The 16,722-nt window shown below is 39.7% G+C and overlaps 1 protein-coding gene across 7 annotated transcripts in view; it reads left to right on the forward strand.

Moving 5' to 3' along the window:
* The window catches only part of utrn (utrophin), a 187,694-nt gene that overhangs the window by 155,120 nt on the left and 15,852 nt on the right, over nucleotides 1-16,722 (forward strand). For 6 of the 7 annotated variants that reach the window (XM_030722455.1, XM_030722452.1, XM_030722459.1 and 3 more), the window contains 5 exons: nucleotides 1,454-1,565; nucleotides 5,686-5,822; nucleotides 13,020-13,058; nucleotides 13,544-13,609; nucleotides 15,788-15,853. In XM_030722455.1, coding sequence (XP_030578315.1) covers nucleotides 1,454-1,565; nucleotides 5,686-5,822; nucleotides 13,020-13,058; nucleotides 13,544-13,609; nucleotides 15,788-15,853 — 420 coding nt within the window. The remainder of the gene's footprint in view (nucleotides 1-1,453; nucleotides 1,566-5,685; nucleotides 5,823-13,019; nucleotides 13,059-13,543; nucleotides 13,610-15,787; nucleotides 15,854-16,722) is intronic. The other variant, XM_030722453.1, reaches the window with a different exon arrangement.

The raw sequence follows: 16,722 nt of genomic DNA on the forward strand, positions 1-16,722 counted from the left end.
TTCAAAGCAAAATTCTTTTTTTTCTTCTACTGAGCACCATAAAGAAGGTGGTTGGAGATGGGTATTAACCCCGTGTTCCTAAGTAAGGTAGGATGGCAGGATTGCCTCCTTCAGGTGCCTTGCTTTGCCAGCAGAAAGAGAAAAACGTTCAGGCATTTGATGAAGCACACATCTCCCAAGTTGTGTCATTGATCGATGAGAGAGAGCGATAGTGGGAAGGAAAGGCAGGGAACAAGAATGAAAGGGGAAGAAAAATGCATAGCAGGCATTTTGTGTGGTCTTGAGACATGACACCAACTGGGTTTCAAGTCGTTTTCCTGTTCCTCTGAATATCAGCAGGTTTTAAACGAGCCTGATACAATTCAAGCAACATATTTTGAATTTATTGTATATACTGTAGGTTAACTCAGTTTTGCAAAGTAGTAGGACAGTTTGTGTTCCACTTAGTCATATTCAGCATGCACCATTTCCTGTCTGTATTTGCAGACTTGTCCTTTGCAGGAATTATATTTACTTGCAGTGTTGTTTGCGGCAGCGGTCATCAGATCTTAATGGCTTCTACAACAAAATCCCGGAGAGCCAAAAATCCTTAAAGGAAGGTTTGCATAGTATTGTGTGGGGCTAGTATTAAAAATTTAATAATAATAGTAGTAAATGGTTATACTGTAGATAGATGGTTTGAATAATGGCTAAAATATTTGTGTTTGTGGAAAATAATTATCCACACTGGTTTTATCCAGCTCTTACAGTAAGTATATTTTTTGTTACAATAGCCACAAAAACAAGAGGATCTCACCTTAGAAGATCAAACAATAGAAAGTTCTTAGTGAATAAACTAATTAAATGAAGGCCACCTAAGTGAAGGTGACTTAAACCCTGTCCCCACCTCCTTAGCGGTAATATGCAACGTGTCAGTACATAATGGCAAATTTGACTTGATGGTGTTAAGCGCACTGTTGCATCCTTTGATATATAGCACTCTTTTGTAGCTCATCAGTCAGCTAACCTTGGAAGAGCTGGAAAGGAGAGAAAGATAAAAGACTTAAGCTATTATGTCTGAATGGCTCCTGTCTCAATTTAGCTGTTAAATGGCCTTCTGGCTACAGCTGCTGCTGAGGACAACATCCCGACAGTTGTTGTCACATTGTTGTGCTTTGGTGAAAATCCAACTGTCTGTCACTCTGTCAGCACGTTGTGTGTATGTGGGTGCGCGTGTGTTTTTGTGGGCACATGAACATATTCATGCAGCAAAGGTTGATGGAGTTAGTTTGGAAGTCAACAGCTCTCCAGGTGACTCCAGAGTAGCCTGGAGATGTGTGTTGTAGTGCTGCATATGTGCATGCAGACACACACACACACACACTCACACACACTGAAGACATGAAAGTGACATCTACACACACTCCCTCCCATCTCAACTTATCTCACTTTTCACCTCTCACTCTGTCTCTAGGTATCGCAGTCTGAAGCATTTCAACTACGACGTGTGTCAGAGCTGCTTCTTTTCTGGGCGCACTGCCAAGGGTCACAAACTTAACTACCCAATGGTGGAGTACTGCACACCGGTAAGGAAGTAACACACACTCATACGCACGCACACGTGGACGCACGTTGTTCACTAGCTCATCTCATATCTCTTTTCCACATGCTCACACATTCCACTCATCCATTTAATGAAAGCACACACATTCAGGGTTCAGACAGACTTTAGGGTTTGGTTACCTCCTTACTCATCTTTCATTAAAACTGCTCCTTTCCTGATGTCATAAATTACTGACTCACGCTCTTCCAACCCCTGAATATTCATGTTCTTTTTATACACATTAAGGAAATTCTGATGTATTGCAGCAGCACATTTATGCAGAATTTAATTTCCAATTTCTTTAGCAGTCTCTTGCACTTAATTCATGCAGTTATTTTAATCTTCTAGTAATGTCTTACTCTCTGATTTTCATTGTCTGGTTTCAACCCGAGTTGTTTATTAAACATCCATTGTTTCAAAGTCATTTGCATTCATCTGCAGCTGAAATAGTCTCTACTCTTCTGGGCGGAGATTTTTTTTTAACTTGGCTGGGATTTTCTCTTTGACATTCACAGCAGCCTCGGTGATTAATTGTGATAAATTAAGCTGTAGGCTTCAGAAAAGTTTCATTCTACGGTATTAGGTGTACGGTTTAGGTCAGGAAGAGTCAGACTAAGCCAGACTTAAAAAGTATGTGGCTACATCTTTATATGATACTGCATATACATGATGAATCACTTTTAAGTAAGGTAGCATGAGGTCATAGGATGATTAATGGTTAATGCCAGTAACTGGTAAGTATTTTGTAAATGAATTTTCTAATTCTAAATCTAAACAGACAACCAGTATTTAATGTAGGTAAGATCTTGGCAGTTACTCAGTCTGCTAAACAGCATGGGTATTTGCAGGGAAATGAGTAGCAAACATGTCAGATGCAACTTAGATTAGAAACAGCCCGAATCAAAGCACACACAAACTTGTTCACGTCACATAGTACTAACAAATATTTAGTGAATCTGAGCTTTGTAGGCTCCAATAGCCTACCTGTTGTAGGCTTGTTTTTTTTTTTTAGTCCTGTGGACCGGAGGTCATGTGCGGTACATTCCGCGCCATCCAGAAATTACATGAAAATCTTTCACTGGGGGTCAGAGAGGAAAAGTTAAGCTTGGCGTCCTTATCTGAGGGCCCCCTAAAGGGTACATATAGTGAATTTTCACACCTTTTGCTTAATTACAGAAAAACTGTTCAGTAACAGTAACTAAGTGCCCATATTTATAGGTAATAATACAGTAATAATACATTGAATATGAATATAATTTGATTTGGATTGAATCACTCTTTTTGTACCCCAGATATCGAATATGTTGATTTTTCTTTTGTTCAAAGTTTTTTATTGATAAGCTCAACAAAAACATAATACATTGTACATCACACAGTGTTGATTTTTCTTTCATTTTATTTTTGTACAAATATATTTGTCACAAGTAAACTGTATATCATTTTCTGTGACCTTGTATGAACTTTTTCACGAGTGTTAATATATTCTGTAAAAATACAGTCAGTGAGATTTTTCATTTAATTTTTTTTAAAGTACGATGTGTCAGACTACAAACTCCATTGTGACTCTGCAAACAGATTTTTATCCCCTCACACGGCCGTTGTCATCATGCTGTCTGGTTCCTCAGTCGGCACTCCCAACAGATCTCTGGCTTAATTGGAATTTACATGCACAAACAGTATAATACTCAAGGCCATCTTTTTATAGTTTCTCCCAGAAAATATTTCACTTTACAGCTACACAGAGAGAAGAATATTAGAAAAGCGGGAGCTTGGCAGAATTGAACGTTGCTCTTCTCCTCAATTAGGATCTAACACTTGCGGGTTGACTCTTTTCAGTATTGCTTAACGTCATACTTTGATTGACTCGAGTTTCTCTCGACGTTTCTCATTTCTGTCTTTTAATTTGCTTTTTCAATTTTGTAAATGGAAGAGATATTGACTTCGGAGGAGTAGCTGTAGGGAGCAGTGATCACTCTTCCCTGAGTTAAAATGCCCAGCAGCTGCCTCACTGACTTGACTTTGAAGAAAAAAAAAAAAATATTATTTTACTTTCAGCTGTGCTGCAGCAACAGACGCTTCGTCTGTTGGTTAATTATTAGTACTCAGCTACCTGGTAATCACTCGAGAGGTTACTGATTCCCTTCACTGGAAAGAAAAAGAAAGAAAAAAGCTGTTTTCCTTTTAATTCTCCTTATTTCTTAAAATCAAAGGAGATTTTATTGGGATTTTTGTCAGTCATCTGCTCACGAAGTATTCCATAAAATGAATGTAAATAAAAAGGAAATCAGCCTTAAGCTTTAGCAAAGGTAATTGAAACACTGACTGAGATGTCATTTCAATTGATTTGTGTATATCCATGGGTAGCTGCACTTCTCTTAGAGCCACAGCAAAGGGAAAGACTCTGCAACGCACAACAAGCCATGCAGTCGAGCCAGACAGACTTGGATATGATTGTGAACTCAAAGGGGGCCATGCTCATGCAGGAGATATGAAGGCACTTCATGCCAGAGGGACAGTAATCAGTGTGGCAGAGGTCTGTTTTGTTTGGGTGAAAAGAGATGCTCATGACAGCAGCCTGAAAAAAATGTGAAAGATTAAATGAATATTTTAAGTTTTTAGCCACAGTGCTCAGCCTTGTGCCTGCTAAAACGGCTGCAGCTTTCGTGTTTGTGTGTGTGTGTGAATGGCTGTGACAGCAGCGTAGTGTCCACAGGCTTTTCAGCAAGTGGAATGTGTAAATAAAGGGACAATGGATGGAGCTGAATATAAGAAAAACACCTGGTGAAACTGTGTTCTGCTCAAACGCTGACGTACAGCTTACAGCCGGATCAATAAAAGATCACGAAGAGCAACCTTGAAACTCGACTCTGGATTCGTAAACACTACATATCCAGCCTCACAGAGCTTAACTGAGCCTCAGCAAAGTGAGGACTTGCAGGAAATCCCCCAAAGCTTGCAGATGCAACCTGAGAGAAATCTAACAAAAACTCGTGTGGATACTTTGTCGTCTCATTTTAAATCCCACAGTTCAGCTTTAGCAGCACGGAGGTGGTAAAAGTTTCTTTCATTTTTAAAATTATTTCTTCTTTATTTCTTCCAAAACATAGCAGCATCATACGTAATTATACTTATTCATCTCCCCATGCTCCAACCAAATTGTGTTTCAGTTTTATGCTTTTGAAAATATCAGTTCCATATTGAATTATAAACATGTTTTGTGGAGAGTTAGAGATTCATAGTGGCTTTGGTGAGACTCACTACGGTCATTTAATAAAACAGTTTTTCTCATCTTTGTCATACTGTTTATTTTATGGCCGCAGTATTGTTTTTTTTTTTATTAGCTTATGATTTTTATGGGAGTAGTGTCTTCATATTTATGATTGGTTTTGTCAGCGATATTAAACAATTTTGGGCCATGATGTATTGATTACTGTACTTCCAAAGTTTTGAGCTGTCCTACGAGAATATTGTGTTTTGGTTTGACTGTGATTGCCTGTGTCTCATCGTTTTATTGAAATGTCTTGACTCGTTTCCAGCTTATATCTACTCTCTCATAATGTAATAGAGGCAGTAGAATAAAAAATGCATGTCTCTCGAGCCTCACAGGAAGGCGCTTACACACATGCACAAATTCTCCTCCAGCTTTAGTATAACTCTTCTGTAATTGCTGTAGGTTTGCTCAAGCTACCATCTTAAATTGTGTGGATTAGTCAATAAGCTGAGTGAACTCAATAGAGTCTGTTCATTTACGCATATCTGTCAACTGTAGGAGCTGTGTATTTGCCTGTGTGTTTGTGTGTGTGTTTAGCAGTGGTTGTCTGCATCCTTTGGAAGGGATTTTCTCTCCCTCTGGTCAGAGTCTTGTGGTAATTTGCTGGTTGCTTGCATGGCGGAAACCGCTTCTGCAAGAACACCTCTACTAAGTATTTAATTAGCAAACACATTCTCTTCCTCACAACTGCTTATGCTGTTAATGCGTGCACAGGAGAGTGTGGAAATCCATGAACTAATTACACACTACAATAAATAATATGCAAACTCTCCCCCCCTCCCTCCCTCTCTCTCTCTCTTTCGTCGTGCTTTTTTTTTTCCCTCTCTTATAGACGACATCAGGTGAGGACATGCGTGATTTCACCAAAGTGCTGAAGAACAAATTTCGATCTAAGAAGTACTTTGCCAAGCATCCACGGCTAGGCTACCTACCAGTACAGACAGTTTTAGAGGGCGACAACATGGAAACGTAAGTAACCCATAAATGTTTTTATAGGTGTTTTTGGATCACAGGAACTTTTTCATAGTTCCTGTAACTCTTGGGAGAAGTCCCTCCTGTTTTGTGTGCCCACACTATAGTTAAGGACTATTAGGGCTACTAGAACCTTGTTTTGAGAACAATATATAGTACCTGCAGTACTGTGCAAAAGTCTTGAGCCACTTGACCTTTCTTTATATAGTACTTTCAAGGAGCCAGACTTTTTAAAAATAGTCCTGAGGAGTAGTTATCCAGGGTTCCGGAGCTCTTTGAAAGCCTTTGCACATTGGCTGTCTTTCACTCCTTTTCAGTCCAGTCCTGCTACCTGACCATTTTCAGAGGAGTGTTTTTATTTTTTGTTAAGCCCCTCAGCACTGACGATGACTCATTCAAGCATAAAAAGGCACCTAACTCAAAGGATGAAACAGTGTTGTGCCTACACATAACTGAAGTATCAGTTTTAAATTTTCTGTTTAAGCACTTTGTCACTAGCAGCCTGCCACAAAAACACACATTATTTGTTCTCGTTTCTTTAGTTGAACCTATGAAAAATGCCAAAGATAACAGGCTTTGACAGGCTTAAAATAGTATTTTTGCACCAACAAGGTGATTCACAAAGAGCTATCTACATTGTGTGTGTGTAGAAGCAGAGGACAAAAGAAGAAGTGTCAGGCCTAAAAGAAAAACTGCAGCAGATGAACAGTCTCAAAGTCATGTCCTTAAGAAATATGAAAAAAAAAAAATCCAGCAAAGACCTGACACAGGACCTGAGAGATGCATCTGGCCCTTCAGTTGATCCGTCCAAATTTGAAACTTTTGGTTCAGATCATCATCAGTATATACAGAGGAGATCAGGGGAGAGATATAACAGTGAGTGACTACATCTGTAAAATGTGGTGGAGGCTCTGTCATGGTTTGGGGCTGCATTTCAGCCAGAGGTGTTGGGGATCTTGTCAAAATTGATGGAATTATAAACTCAGAAAGGTAGGCAAAAGGCAGCCAACATCCAAAGAAGAGCTTTGGAGTAGAAGATTACCAAGATGTAATAAATAAAAAGTTCTACAGTAGTATGAGCTTTTTTTTTTTTTTTTTTCCATGTGTTGATATATCTTTCGGCCCAAAACTGGACCCTCTTTTTGGTGCAGATATGTGTGTATATCTCCCATCACACATTTTAACCCTTTAACTTCGGGCAATCACCACTGAAGCACTGGTTCCCTGCCCTTACAAGCCACGAACAGCTGGTTAGGACGTAGCATTTCACCGCCAAGTCGGTTTTTTTTACCGTAACTCTGCGACTGTTTGTCGTATCGGAAAAATTCAAATGGTTCCTGAAAGCCCAGAAATTGCACTTCACAGCCATATCGGGGTATTATGGTATTTGTTGCTGGAAGTCCGTGAACGGCGGCACTTTTGAAGTAATTTGTGCCACGGTGATGCATTCGGGGTTAAAGGGTTAATAAATCACTGCAATATCCTAGCAAAATATAAATAAATGATCGGTGGCTCCAGACTTTTGCACAACACCACACTTCAGGAGGAGCCTTTGGGAGATGTGAGTGTGGTGTTAGCTGCGTCAGCAACAGTTACCTCTAAATGTTTTGAAAAATACAGGGAAATGGACCCGTTGAAGTCTAGATTTTATTAAACCAGGTGCACTGTGGATCTTTTGCCTGCAACAGTGGCCCAGTGATTATGTCTAATTTATGTCCCTTCTGCTACCAGCTTTAAATCCTCCTGCAAAGAGCCATTTAACTAGACCCATATTATGTAGATGTTTTACGTCATACCTTCCAGGAGGGTGCCTGAGTTATGGGCGCCTCAAACAAGAGACTCCCATTTGTTCCTCTGTACATTTTTAGCTCTCTGTTGTTTCCTTTGTTTTTGTTTGTTAGTATTTTTTTAATGCACCATCACTCACGCACTCCTAATGTAACATTAATTTCTGTTTTGAACAATGTAGTTTTGCATCTTTTAAAACAAAACAGCTCTCTGAGCTGTTCATGTATGCACACAAAATGAGTCACTTGTTCTCTCACAATAAATTTTTCCTGACTCGTACGCAGTCACTGCTCAGATGGATTGCTATACCTCTTTCATTCCTCCCATCCTTGCCCATCCTCCTCACCTCCCACCTGGCTCCATTTTCACTTCTCTTCCTTTCTGAAAAATGGCTCCTGTAGAGCTGCTGGCCTGATAAATGTCTCTAAAAGGTAGTGAAATTATGGCGAAACGCGGAGATCTTTTCAAAATATGGCAGAAGCAAATGGAGACTTAAAGAAATTTAGGGCTATTTCATGCTCATCATTCTGTCTCTTTTGCAGCATTAGGTCTCTTCTGTGAGTGGTGGGCTATCCATGTATTGCCACAGGCTTGTATAAAGCAGCTTTTCGACTGCCTATAAGATCTGGCCCAAACATAGCCAATGTGTTAAGAAATGCTCCCATTCATTTTAGCTTTGTATTGTCACCGTCTGGTGGCTTCTGCCATCTCTGTGTCACCAAAATTAATACTGTGACCTAAATTGAAATGGATTTTTTTCTGTAATTGGAATGAGGTCTGGGCTCCTGCTTAACAAGAGCTTTAATACAGATTAGGTAAACACCAGAACAATTGCAGGCATGTTTGTTGCAGTAAGATAATGCTTATTTACAATTTTAAAATGTACATTTTTTTTAAATTTCCATTTTCTTTTGTAGTGTTTTTTTATATATTAAGAGATTTCTTGTTTTAAAATGTCACTCCAAAGCTTTTTAATGTGCTGTCAGTCTTCATTAGTTATCTTAACAAGGGGAACTTTTAAGAAGTTGTAATTTTTAAAGTACTGAGCAGCAGAAAAGAAAATTAGATTGTCTGCTGAATAATTGCCCTCCCTAATGCACTCTCACTCTCGCTCTCTCTTCTCCACTCTTGTAACATAATTTTTTTTTTCTAAAATTCCACCCACTCTCTCCACCTTGAGAGTGAGCAAAACACCACCTACTCTCACCTCCTACTTATATCTTTGCTTCATTTCACGCCAGATAGGATTTTTGATTCGTCACAGCTATATTTAATAAAGTGAAAGAACCATTCAAATGGTTTCCCACTCAATGTTAATTCTTTTTTTTTTTTTTTTCTTCACCCAGCATTACTAGATGGAGCAGATGAGTCCCTGTTGTATTAGGCCTCACATAAAGGTTAATGGTCTTGAATGTGGATTTGAAAGCTTGTGGTTAAATCTTTTTGTATATCTAAAATAAAGTTTTAATGGAATGATTTCAGAAAGACAAATCAATACCAGACTTAAAAAGTAAAATGTTTTCTGTTGCCATTTGGCAGCAAAGTAGTTTTTCTATTTATTACATTAGGAAAAAAATTGTTTTGTTGTATACATGTTAACTATATTTGGTACATGGCAGCACCTCAATACATTTAGGCATGTAGACGTGGTCAAGATGACCTGCTGAAGTTCGTACTGAGCATCAGAATGGAGAAGAAATGTGGTTTAAGTGACTTTGAATGTGGCATGGTTGTTGGTGCCAGATGGGCTGGTCTGAGTATTTCAGAGACTGCTGATCTGCTGGGATTTTCCCACATTACCATCTCTTGGGTTTTTTTTTTTTTTTTTACAAAGGAAAAAAAAATCTCCAGTGTGTGGCTGTTTTCTGGAAGACAATGCTTTGTTGATGCCAGAAGTCAGAGGAGAATATCCAGACTGCGACAAAGTGATAGGAAGGCAAATACCCACACATCACAACCAAAGTATGCAGAAGAGCATCTCTGAATTAAAACCTTGAAGCTGATGGGCTACAGCTACACCAGGAGCCGCCCTTGTCACTCTGAGAACAGCAAACTGAGGCTACAGTTCTCACGAGCTCACCAAAATTGGACACAAATGATTTGAAAAATGTTGTCTAGTCTGATGACTCTCAACTTTTGCTGTGACATTCGGATATTAGGATCAGAATTTCGTGTAACCAGCATGAAAGCATGGATCTATCCGGCTTTCTATCAGCGCTTCAGGCTGGTGGTGGTGGTGTAGTGGTTGGAGGATATCTTCTTGGCACACTTTTGGGCCCCATAATACCAGTTGAGCATAGTTTACCACAGCCTGCCTGAGTATTGTTGCTGACCATGTCCATCCCTTTATGACTACAGTATACCCATCTTCTGATGGCTGCTTCCAGCAGGATAACCTGCTGTGTCACTGGCAATGAGTTCACTCTACCTCCACATCCACCAGATCTCAGTCCAGAAGAGCACCTTTGGGATGTGGTGGAACAGGGATGTGCAGCCGACAAATCTGCAGTAACTCTGTGATGCCATCATGTCAATATGGACCAAACTCTCTGAGGAATGTTTCCAGTACTTTATTGATTCTATGCCATGAAGAATTAAAGAAATTCTGAAAGCAAAAGGGGTCCAACCCAGTACTCATGCTACCTAATGGCCGGTGAGTGTAGTTTAAAGTGGAAACAAAACATTTCTACGTTGCATTTTACTGTGCAAGGTATCATGACAGCTATAAGTGTAGCCTTCAATTTGCACTATGCTGTAGTTGATGTGTGCCTCTCAAAGATGACACAGGGAAATGACATACAGTCCTCAAGACTTTTAACTGCTCAGCAGAGTTGTTTTTTTTTGCTAGTTGAGATTTTAAAAGTGAAGACCACATTAAGAGCTGTAAATCAAAATGTGTTCTGGGACCAGCTGTTAACGGCTTTAGAGGAATCTGAAAATAGGAGTGCTAATTTGGGATTTTACCACTGCAAAGTCCAAGGCATATCATTTACTGAATTCCATTAAATACCAGACAGATTGAAAGGCTCTTTGCAAACTGTGTGGGTGCATTTCTCTTTATTTATTATTTCATCCTCTTATTAATTATTTGCTTCATACCTTCTGCATTTACTATAATAAAGAAATTATGTTCCAGTTTGATTTAAATTATCTGCTTTTTAATCACTCGTGAACGCACATCCTAAAGCTGTATACAGCATCTGTCTGTGTCACACTTGCTCACAGACACACACACACACACACACACACACACACACACACACAGGTTTTTCCTGAGCCTTCTACCTGCCTCTCAGACAGACTGAGGTGTCAGTGTGTGCAGATGGGTTTTTTTATACCTCTGACAGAGAAAACAGGGCAGGGAAAGCCAAAAAAGCAGTGCTAACTGAGACAGTGATTACCACAGCATGGTGAACTAAATTGAGTTTCTGAAACCTTTCAGGACACTGACAGCAAAAAAAAAAAAAAAAAAAAATACAAACTGCAGCACAGTGAATCACATACTGCATGATTTTAACAATATGTAAAGAGATGACAAAGGGCATCAGTTCTTTGGGTGGTTTCTTTAGTTTTTTCTTAGTCAGCTGTTCCAAGCTTTCTAAAGCAGTGGGAAACAAAGAGTTTCAAGTGTTATTAAGCCAGCTCTTTTATTCTCCTGTAGGCAGGTTTTTATAGGTGGTGAGTGGAGATTTGTTTGCTTAACCTCAGTTTCTTTCTTTTTTTTTTTTTCTTCAAACAACCAGAGCCAAATTAAAAGAGAGAATGAGGAGGCATACGATAGTACCTCCTCTTGGTAATTTTAAGCATATTGTGAAAAGATCAGAAAACATTCTTGATTAAAAACAGCAAAGCAGTAAAATTAACACTGCATTTAGTTGTGGGTTCCCTGTAGCTATGGAGTTTCAGGTGTGAACAGGTCCAGTTGTTTTTTTTCACAGTGTGCATCCATGTAAAGAGTGACGTTTCGTCACTGAGTGGACAATCACACAACTATGTATGCAAGGAAACCATCTGTAAAGCTATCAATCTTTGCAGAACTTAAGACTAATGTTAGTCTCCTGAAAGACAAGATGAGCACAATGACTATTCCTCCAGGCAAAGATTTTGGGGGGTGGGGGTGCAGCAGCACTGCCTTTGAGAAGTTGGCTCACTCTGCCTTACCGACCCGGATCTCATTTTCTCCCTCTTGCTCATTTTTTTCTCCTCTGTTCTGTCTGAATCTCCTGTTACATTTTGAATTCTCCTTGCAGCTACAGAAGTATAACTACACTGGCTGCCCCGCTGTGAGAAACATAACCGCCATGCCTCACGTCTCCCTCTGATTTTCTTTCCTTTTAATGTGGGAACAAAAGCGCGAGGCAAAAGGATGTCAAACCTCAACTGTTATCTTACCAATTTCTAGCCGGCCTCCTTTGTGAAAACAGCACATTTCTTCATGTTCTTGGGATTAGAAGGTGTCCCATTTGTTTACAAATAACAATTTTGTGCTCTGTGTCTCTAAAAATAGCAGCAGTTGTTGTGGACTGGAAACCAGAAACTTTAAAAGATGTAGTAGCATCAACAAACTTGCATCACTGGCCTGGTTTGTCGTTTTATTAGCAAAAACTCTGACCCGTTTCTTCGTTTGTGTGCTTATTTTACTGTTTTGTAGTTCTCCTTATATAACATACTGTATTGCACTCAATAGCAGATTAACCAGGAAATAGGTTCTACTGTACTGTTTTTTTTTTTTTTTTTTTTTTTTCCTGGCATGCTATTTCTGTAAATCCTGCAGGAAATAAATGAGAAAAGGGAGTGAATTTAGGCCATATCATTCTGTATGCAGGAGCAACTGTGAAACCAGTTTAATGAAATGTGTGACTGCAACACAATCAGCTCGCATCATTAACCCTTTCTTTGTGAACTCTCTCACACACACAGTCTGTGTGTTACAGTGTGTCGAAGCAGATTGTAGATACCTCCACAAGGGATAGTCTCAACCACATGCCATGTAGATATTAGTGACTGTTTTACCTGCCTTCCCCATGTGCTGAGCACACGGGGGAACTTTGCGCTCAGCGCTTTCTGTCATTCAGGCTCTCTATATATGGTTGACATTTTTGAAAGGATGTGTTTGAACCCAACCCATGAATTTTTTTTCCCCCCCTGAAGCTAAACAAGTAATTCTGCTGAGTAAAACTAACCAAACAGTGACAGAAACTGAAAGTAGAAGAAAGCCCTGAAGGCAAAGTTCTCTAACTACTGTGTGTTGAATCCAGTCGCTCAGCAGTTGGGCACACTTTTTCCTTCCACTCCTTCCTCTACCTGCTGTGTTTTTGTTTCTGACCCAGTCAGTGGTTTTGACCCTGAAATGATATGTGGTACCTGTACCCCCCTACCCCCTCACCCCCCCTGATTCTCTTACAGTCCCGTCACCCTCATCAGCATGTGTCCGGAGCAGTATGAGTGAGTATTGTATCTACGCCAACAGCAGCAACACCTCGTCTCCAGCCTGGAATGCCTTTAAAACAGCACCTCCTTTACTCCCTTCTCCACTTACTCATCTCCCTCATCATCCTTACACCAACTAAGCCATGACTGCTCTGCATGTTGCCTGCCCACCTGCCTGCCTGAATCACTGGCTGAGCATGGGACCAAAAAAACTCTCCCCCTGTCTCCTTACCCTCACCTTCTTCTCCTTGTTAGAGCACCCAGCTAGCATTCAGTCGCTGATCCCAGCAGGGCTGTCAGAAACCATCCAGCCACTCCGTAGATTATCTTGCACTCCTATTTCTCTGTCTAGGACCATGAGATTTGTTTTCTAGGTGATGTTGTGAGGGGCCATTAGGTTGGCCGTGAATGTTTCTGTGTGCATGCGAATATCAGTGTGTTAATGAGCTTGTGTGGGCATGCTGAATCTCATTCATCTCCATTACCCCATTCATTTCCAGGCTGTCCCAGTCACCTCAGCTCTCTCATGATGACACCCATTCCAGGATAGGGCAGTATGCCAGCAGGTAGGCACTGCATTCTCCAGTCACCATTGTCTCATTACAGATGCCACAAAGCACGTGTATTAAGAACTGATAACTGCATTTAAATGTTGAACAGCTTCTTTTTGAATGAAAGCTCATATTAAAGGACCATTTTATAAAGGTTTCTATGAATCTTTGTTATTACACACCATTATCCAGAGGATATCAGTGTTTTAGTATACCCCCACCCCCCTGCTGCTCTTCCCTTCAATCTGCACTAAAATAATGATCTGATAGGGGCAACAACAAATGCAGATGTGACAGCCAGTTTAAATCTCTCCAAGCTAAAGGCATGGAATAAATGGGGAACAGTTAGTGCTTGGAAGCTAGGGAAAACACTCAATTATGTTTTCTTAAATATATAATTTATCTATGTAATTTCCAGTAAATGGTATGTAATTGAGTAAATGTTCTTCATATCATAAGATGCATGTGTAGTGCAGATATTCATAAGTAATGGAACAGCTTTTCTTTCCTTTTTCTGTTTATTCTCATTACACAGTGAAACACATCTCAAATGACTCTCCAGGCTCGGAAACAAACACAAAGAAAGTAAATTCTGCATCTATCAAAGTACCCTGTTGCTTAGGAAATTGAGCAGGCTTTATTGTCAGACGTTAAATGTCTCCTACTAGCTGAGACAAAAAAACAAAACAACCCTAGAAAGATGGAAATGGCATAGTTCCAACTAAAACGGACACACAAATAAACATTTTGCCTTCATTTATGTGCAGAAGGTGTCAAATTGCTTCATGCAAATTAGAGAAACCAGAATGCTGTTTGCCAGTTTTCCATCTGACAGCACCAGAGCAACTGATTAAAATCAATATAGTCTGGATTTTTTTCCATTGTCACTTTAAAAATAGAATAATAATTGACCTGAACCTTTCAAGAGATCCTTAATAGAATAACACATCATTTACTGATATTTTTCAAATCTTGATTAAAGTGAAGAAAATGCTTTTGTGATGAAGGAAGATTATGTTTTGGTGCCAACGAAGGCACAATCATAATATACTCTTTTTGAACTTTGTGACTATTCACGACAGTGTTGACATACATTAAATATCAATCTGCTTGTTGAGTGAATTTAGTGGCATGTAGCTGCCCACCACATGGGCTGGTGACATTTTAGATGCGCTGCTAAAATCAGTCTAGTAACAGATCAGCCTGATAGCTGCTTTCAACTGTGTGCCTCGAATTATTTTGCTGTGTACATCAGCACATCTGTGTGCACAGTGTGTGAGCTGCAGTTAATCATTAACAGCATCAACAAACCGATGTTTTTGCACCAAGGCTGAAATTCTGTCATGTTTTTAAATCATTTTAATACTAAGATACATTTGCTTCAGTCCCATCTTTTCTATTAAAAAAAAGGTTTTCTAATCACTTCACATCTTATCTCCCTTAAAGCAGACGAGGGTTACTTGTGTTGAAACACAGCCCCAGGTTTACAGAACTTCGGCGCAAAGCTTCACTCATTATGACTCTTGTGATGCAGCACTCCTCTAACCTTCCATTAGCCACACGCCATTAACCTGCGCTCACTGTTTCTGGCAGCATTGTTTCACTGCAAAAGTGACGCCAGTGTGAGCATGAATTACAAGTTCAGCTGCAATAGAAACACATGAGAGATTAGATTGTAGCTTACGGATTTGCATGAAGATATGCACACTTTTGATATTTTGATATTGGAATTATAACTTCTCCCTTTAATATATAATCTGTCATAGATTTATATTCCTAATCTGCCCAAACAACCCTGCTCCTTCTACAATAATATAAACGGGCTTTGATGTGGAGAACCAGCCTCATTAGCATGGCTGCTTTGACTGCATCTGTCGTCAAAAAAACGTTTTTCCCCATAGCCATATGCTGTTTGTATGCATCCAGAAATGTGCCCATGTATTAGGACATAAACTGTGCATGCATAAAGTTGAACCACTCGAAGGTATAATCTATTTTTTTGCCCCCAAAACTGTGGTAGTTTTATCATTAACATGCTTGGAGACTCCACTAGCTTTAAATTTTAATTGCTCTGCTACTGTGGCATTAATATCATTTGTTGATGCTGTTGCTCTGCATTTAAATGAGATGTTGACAACTTTCAAATGCTTTAGTTTCAGCTGGTAATTTCCCTGACGGTGGTTTATTCCTCAGGTTGGCTCAGATGGAACGCTCCAATGGCTCTCTGCCCACAGACAGCAGCTCAGCCACGGGAAGCATGTGAGTTACTGCTGGTCATTTTAAACGTTTTTCTACATGGGTACACGTTTTCATCCAACACTGTTGGACAGATTTCAATTTGCAGTAGCTGGGAATTGAGACTTGTCTTAACAATATATTTTAACACACATTTAGATTTTCTTTAAGCTGATATACTGATATGCAAAAACATTGGGGGGGGGGGGGGGGGGGGGGGGGGGGGGTGACCAAAAAAATTACAAGATTTTAACATCCCTGCGCAGAGCTCTGGAGAGACTGAGAGAGAATTTTCAAAAGGTTTCTAGGAGAGTAAAAGAACTGTGAAATGAAGACAATGTGGTTGATTACAGTGGGAAGTAGAGGACTTTAGAAAGAAAGTGCCGGATTAGAGTGCCAACAATGACAAAGTGAGAGCGACTGTTTTCAGGATCTGTGATAACAACAGTGCTATCGTTAATCAAAGGAGATGAGAACATGGCAAACCGTGAAAAAGAAATCAGCAGAAAAGGAAGCAAAGCTGATGAGGAGCATGCGCGCTGAAGTTCCTGATTGTGTGCGTGCTTCTGTCTGTGTGTCGTCTGCAGGCCTTTCAAGTTGAAGGACGTATTAGTTCCTTTTCCCCAACTAAGATCGCAATCGCGGGAATGAGCTCTTGTGGTCCAAAAGCCCTTCGAGCTCAAATAGAAACAGACACTTTTCACTTTGGAGGGAATTACCTTTTAGATTTTTTTTTTTTTTTTAAAAAGACATTTGTAGACATTTGTAGATCTCCAAGGATTAAAGAGTTCTTTTTTTAATCTCAATGACAATTTCAAGTGGCAGGAAGCCAAAAAAAAAACAAAACAAAAAAAAAACGTTATACACACATGATTTGGAAGTGTTGGAAAGTG

This window comes from Archocentrus centrarchus, chromosome 24 (assembly GCF_007364275.1).
Source record: "Archocentrus centrarchus isolate MPI-CPG fArcCen1 chromosome 24, fArcCen1, whole genome shotgun sequence".
Classification (NCBI taxonomy): domain Eukaryota; kingdom Metazoa; phylum Chordata; class Actinopteri; order Cichliformes; family Cichlidae; genus Archocentrus; species Archocentrus centrarchus.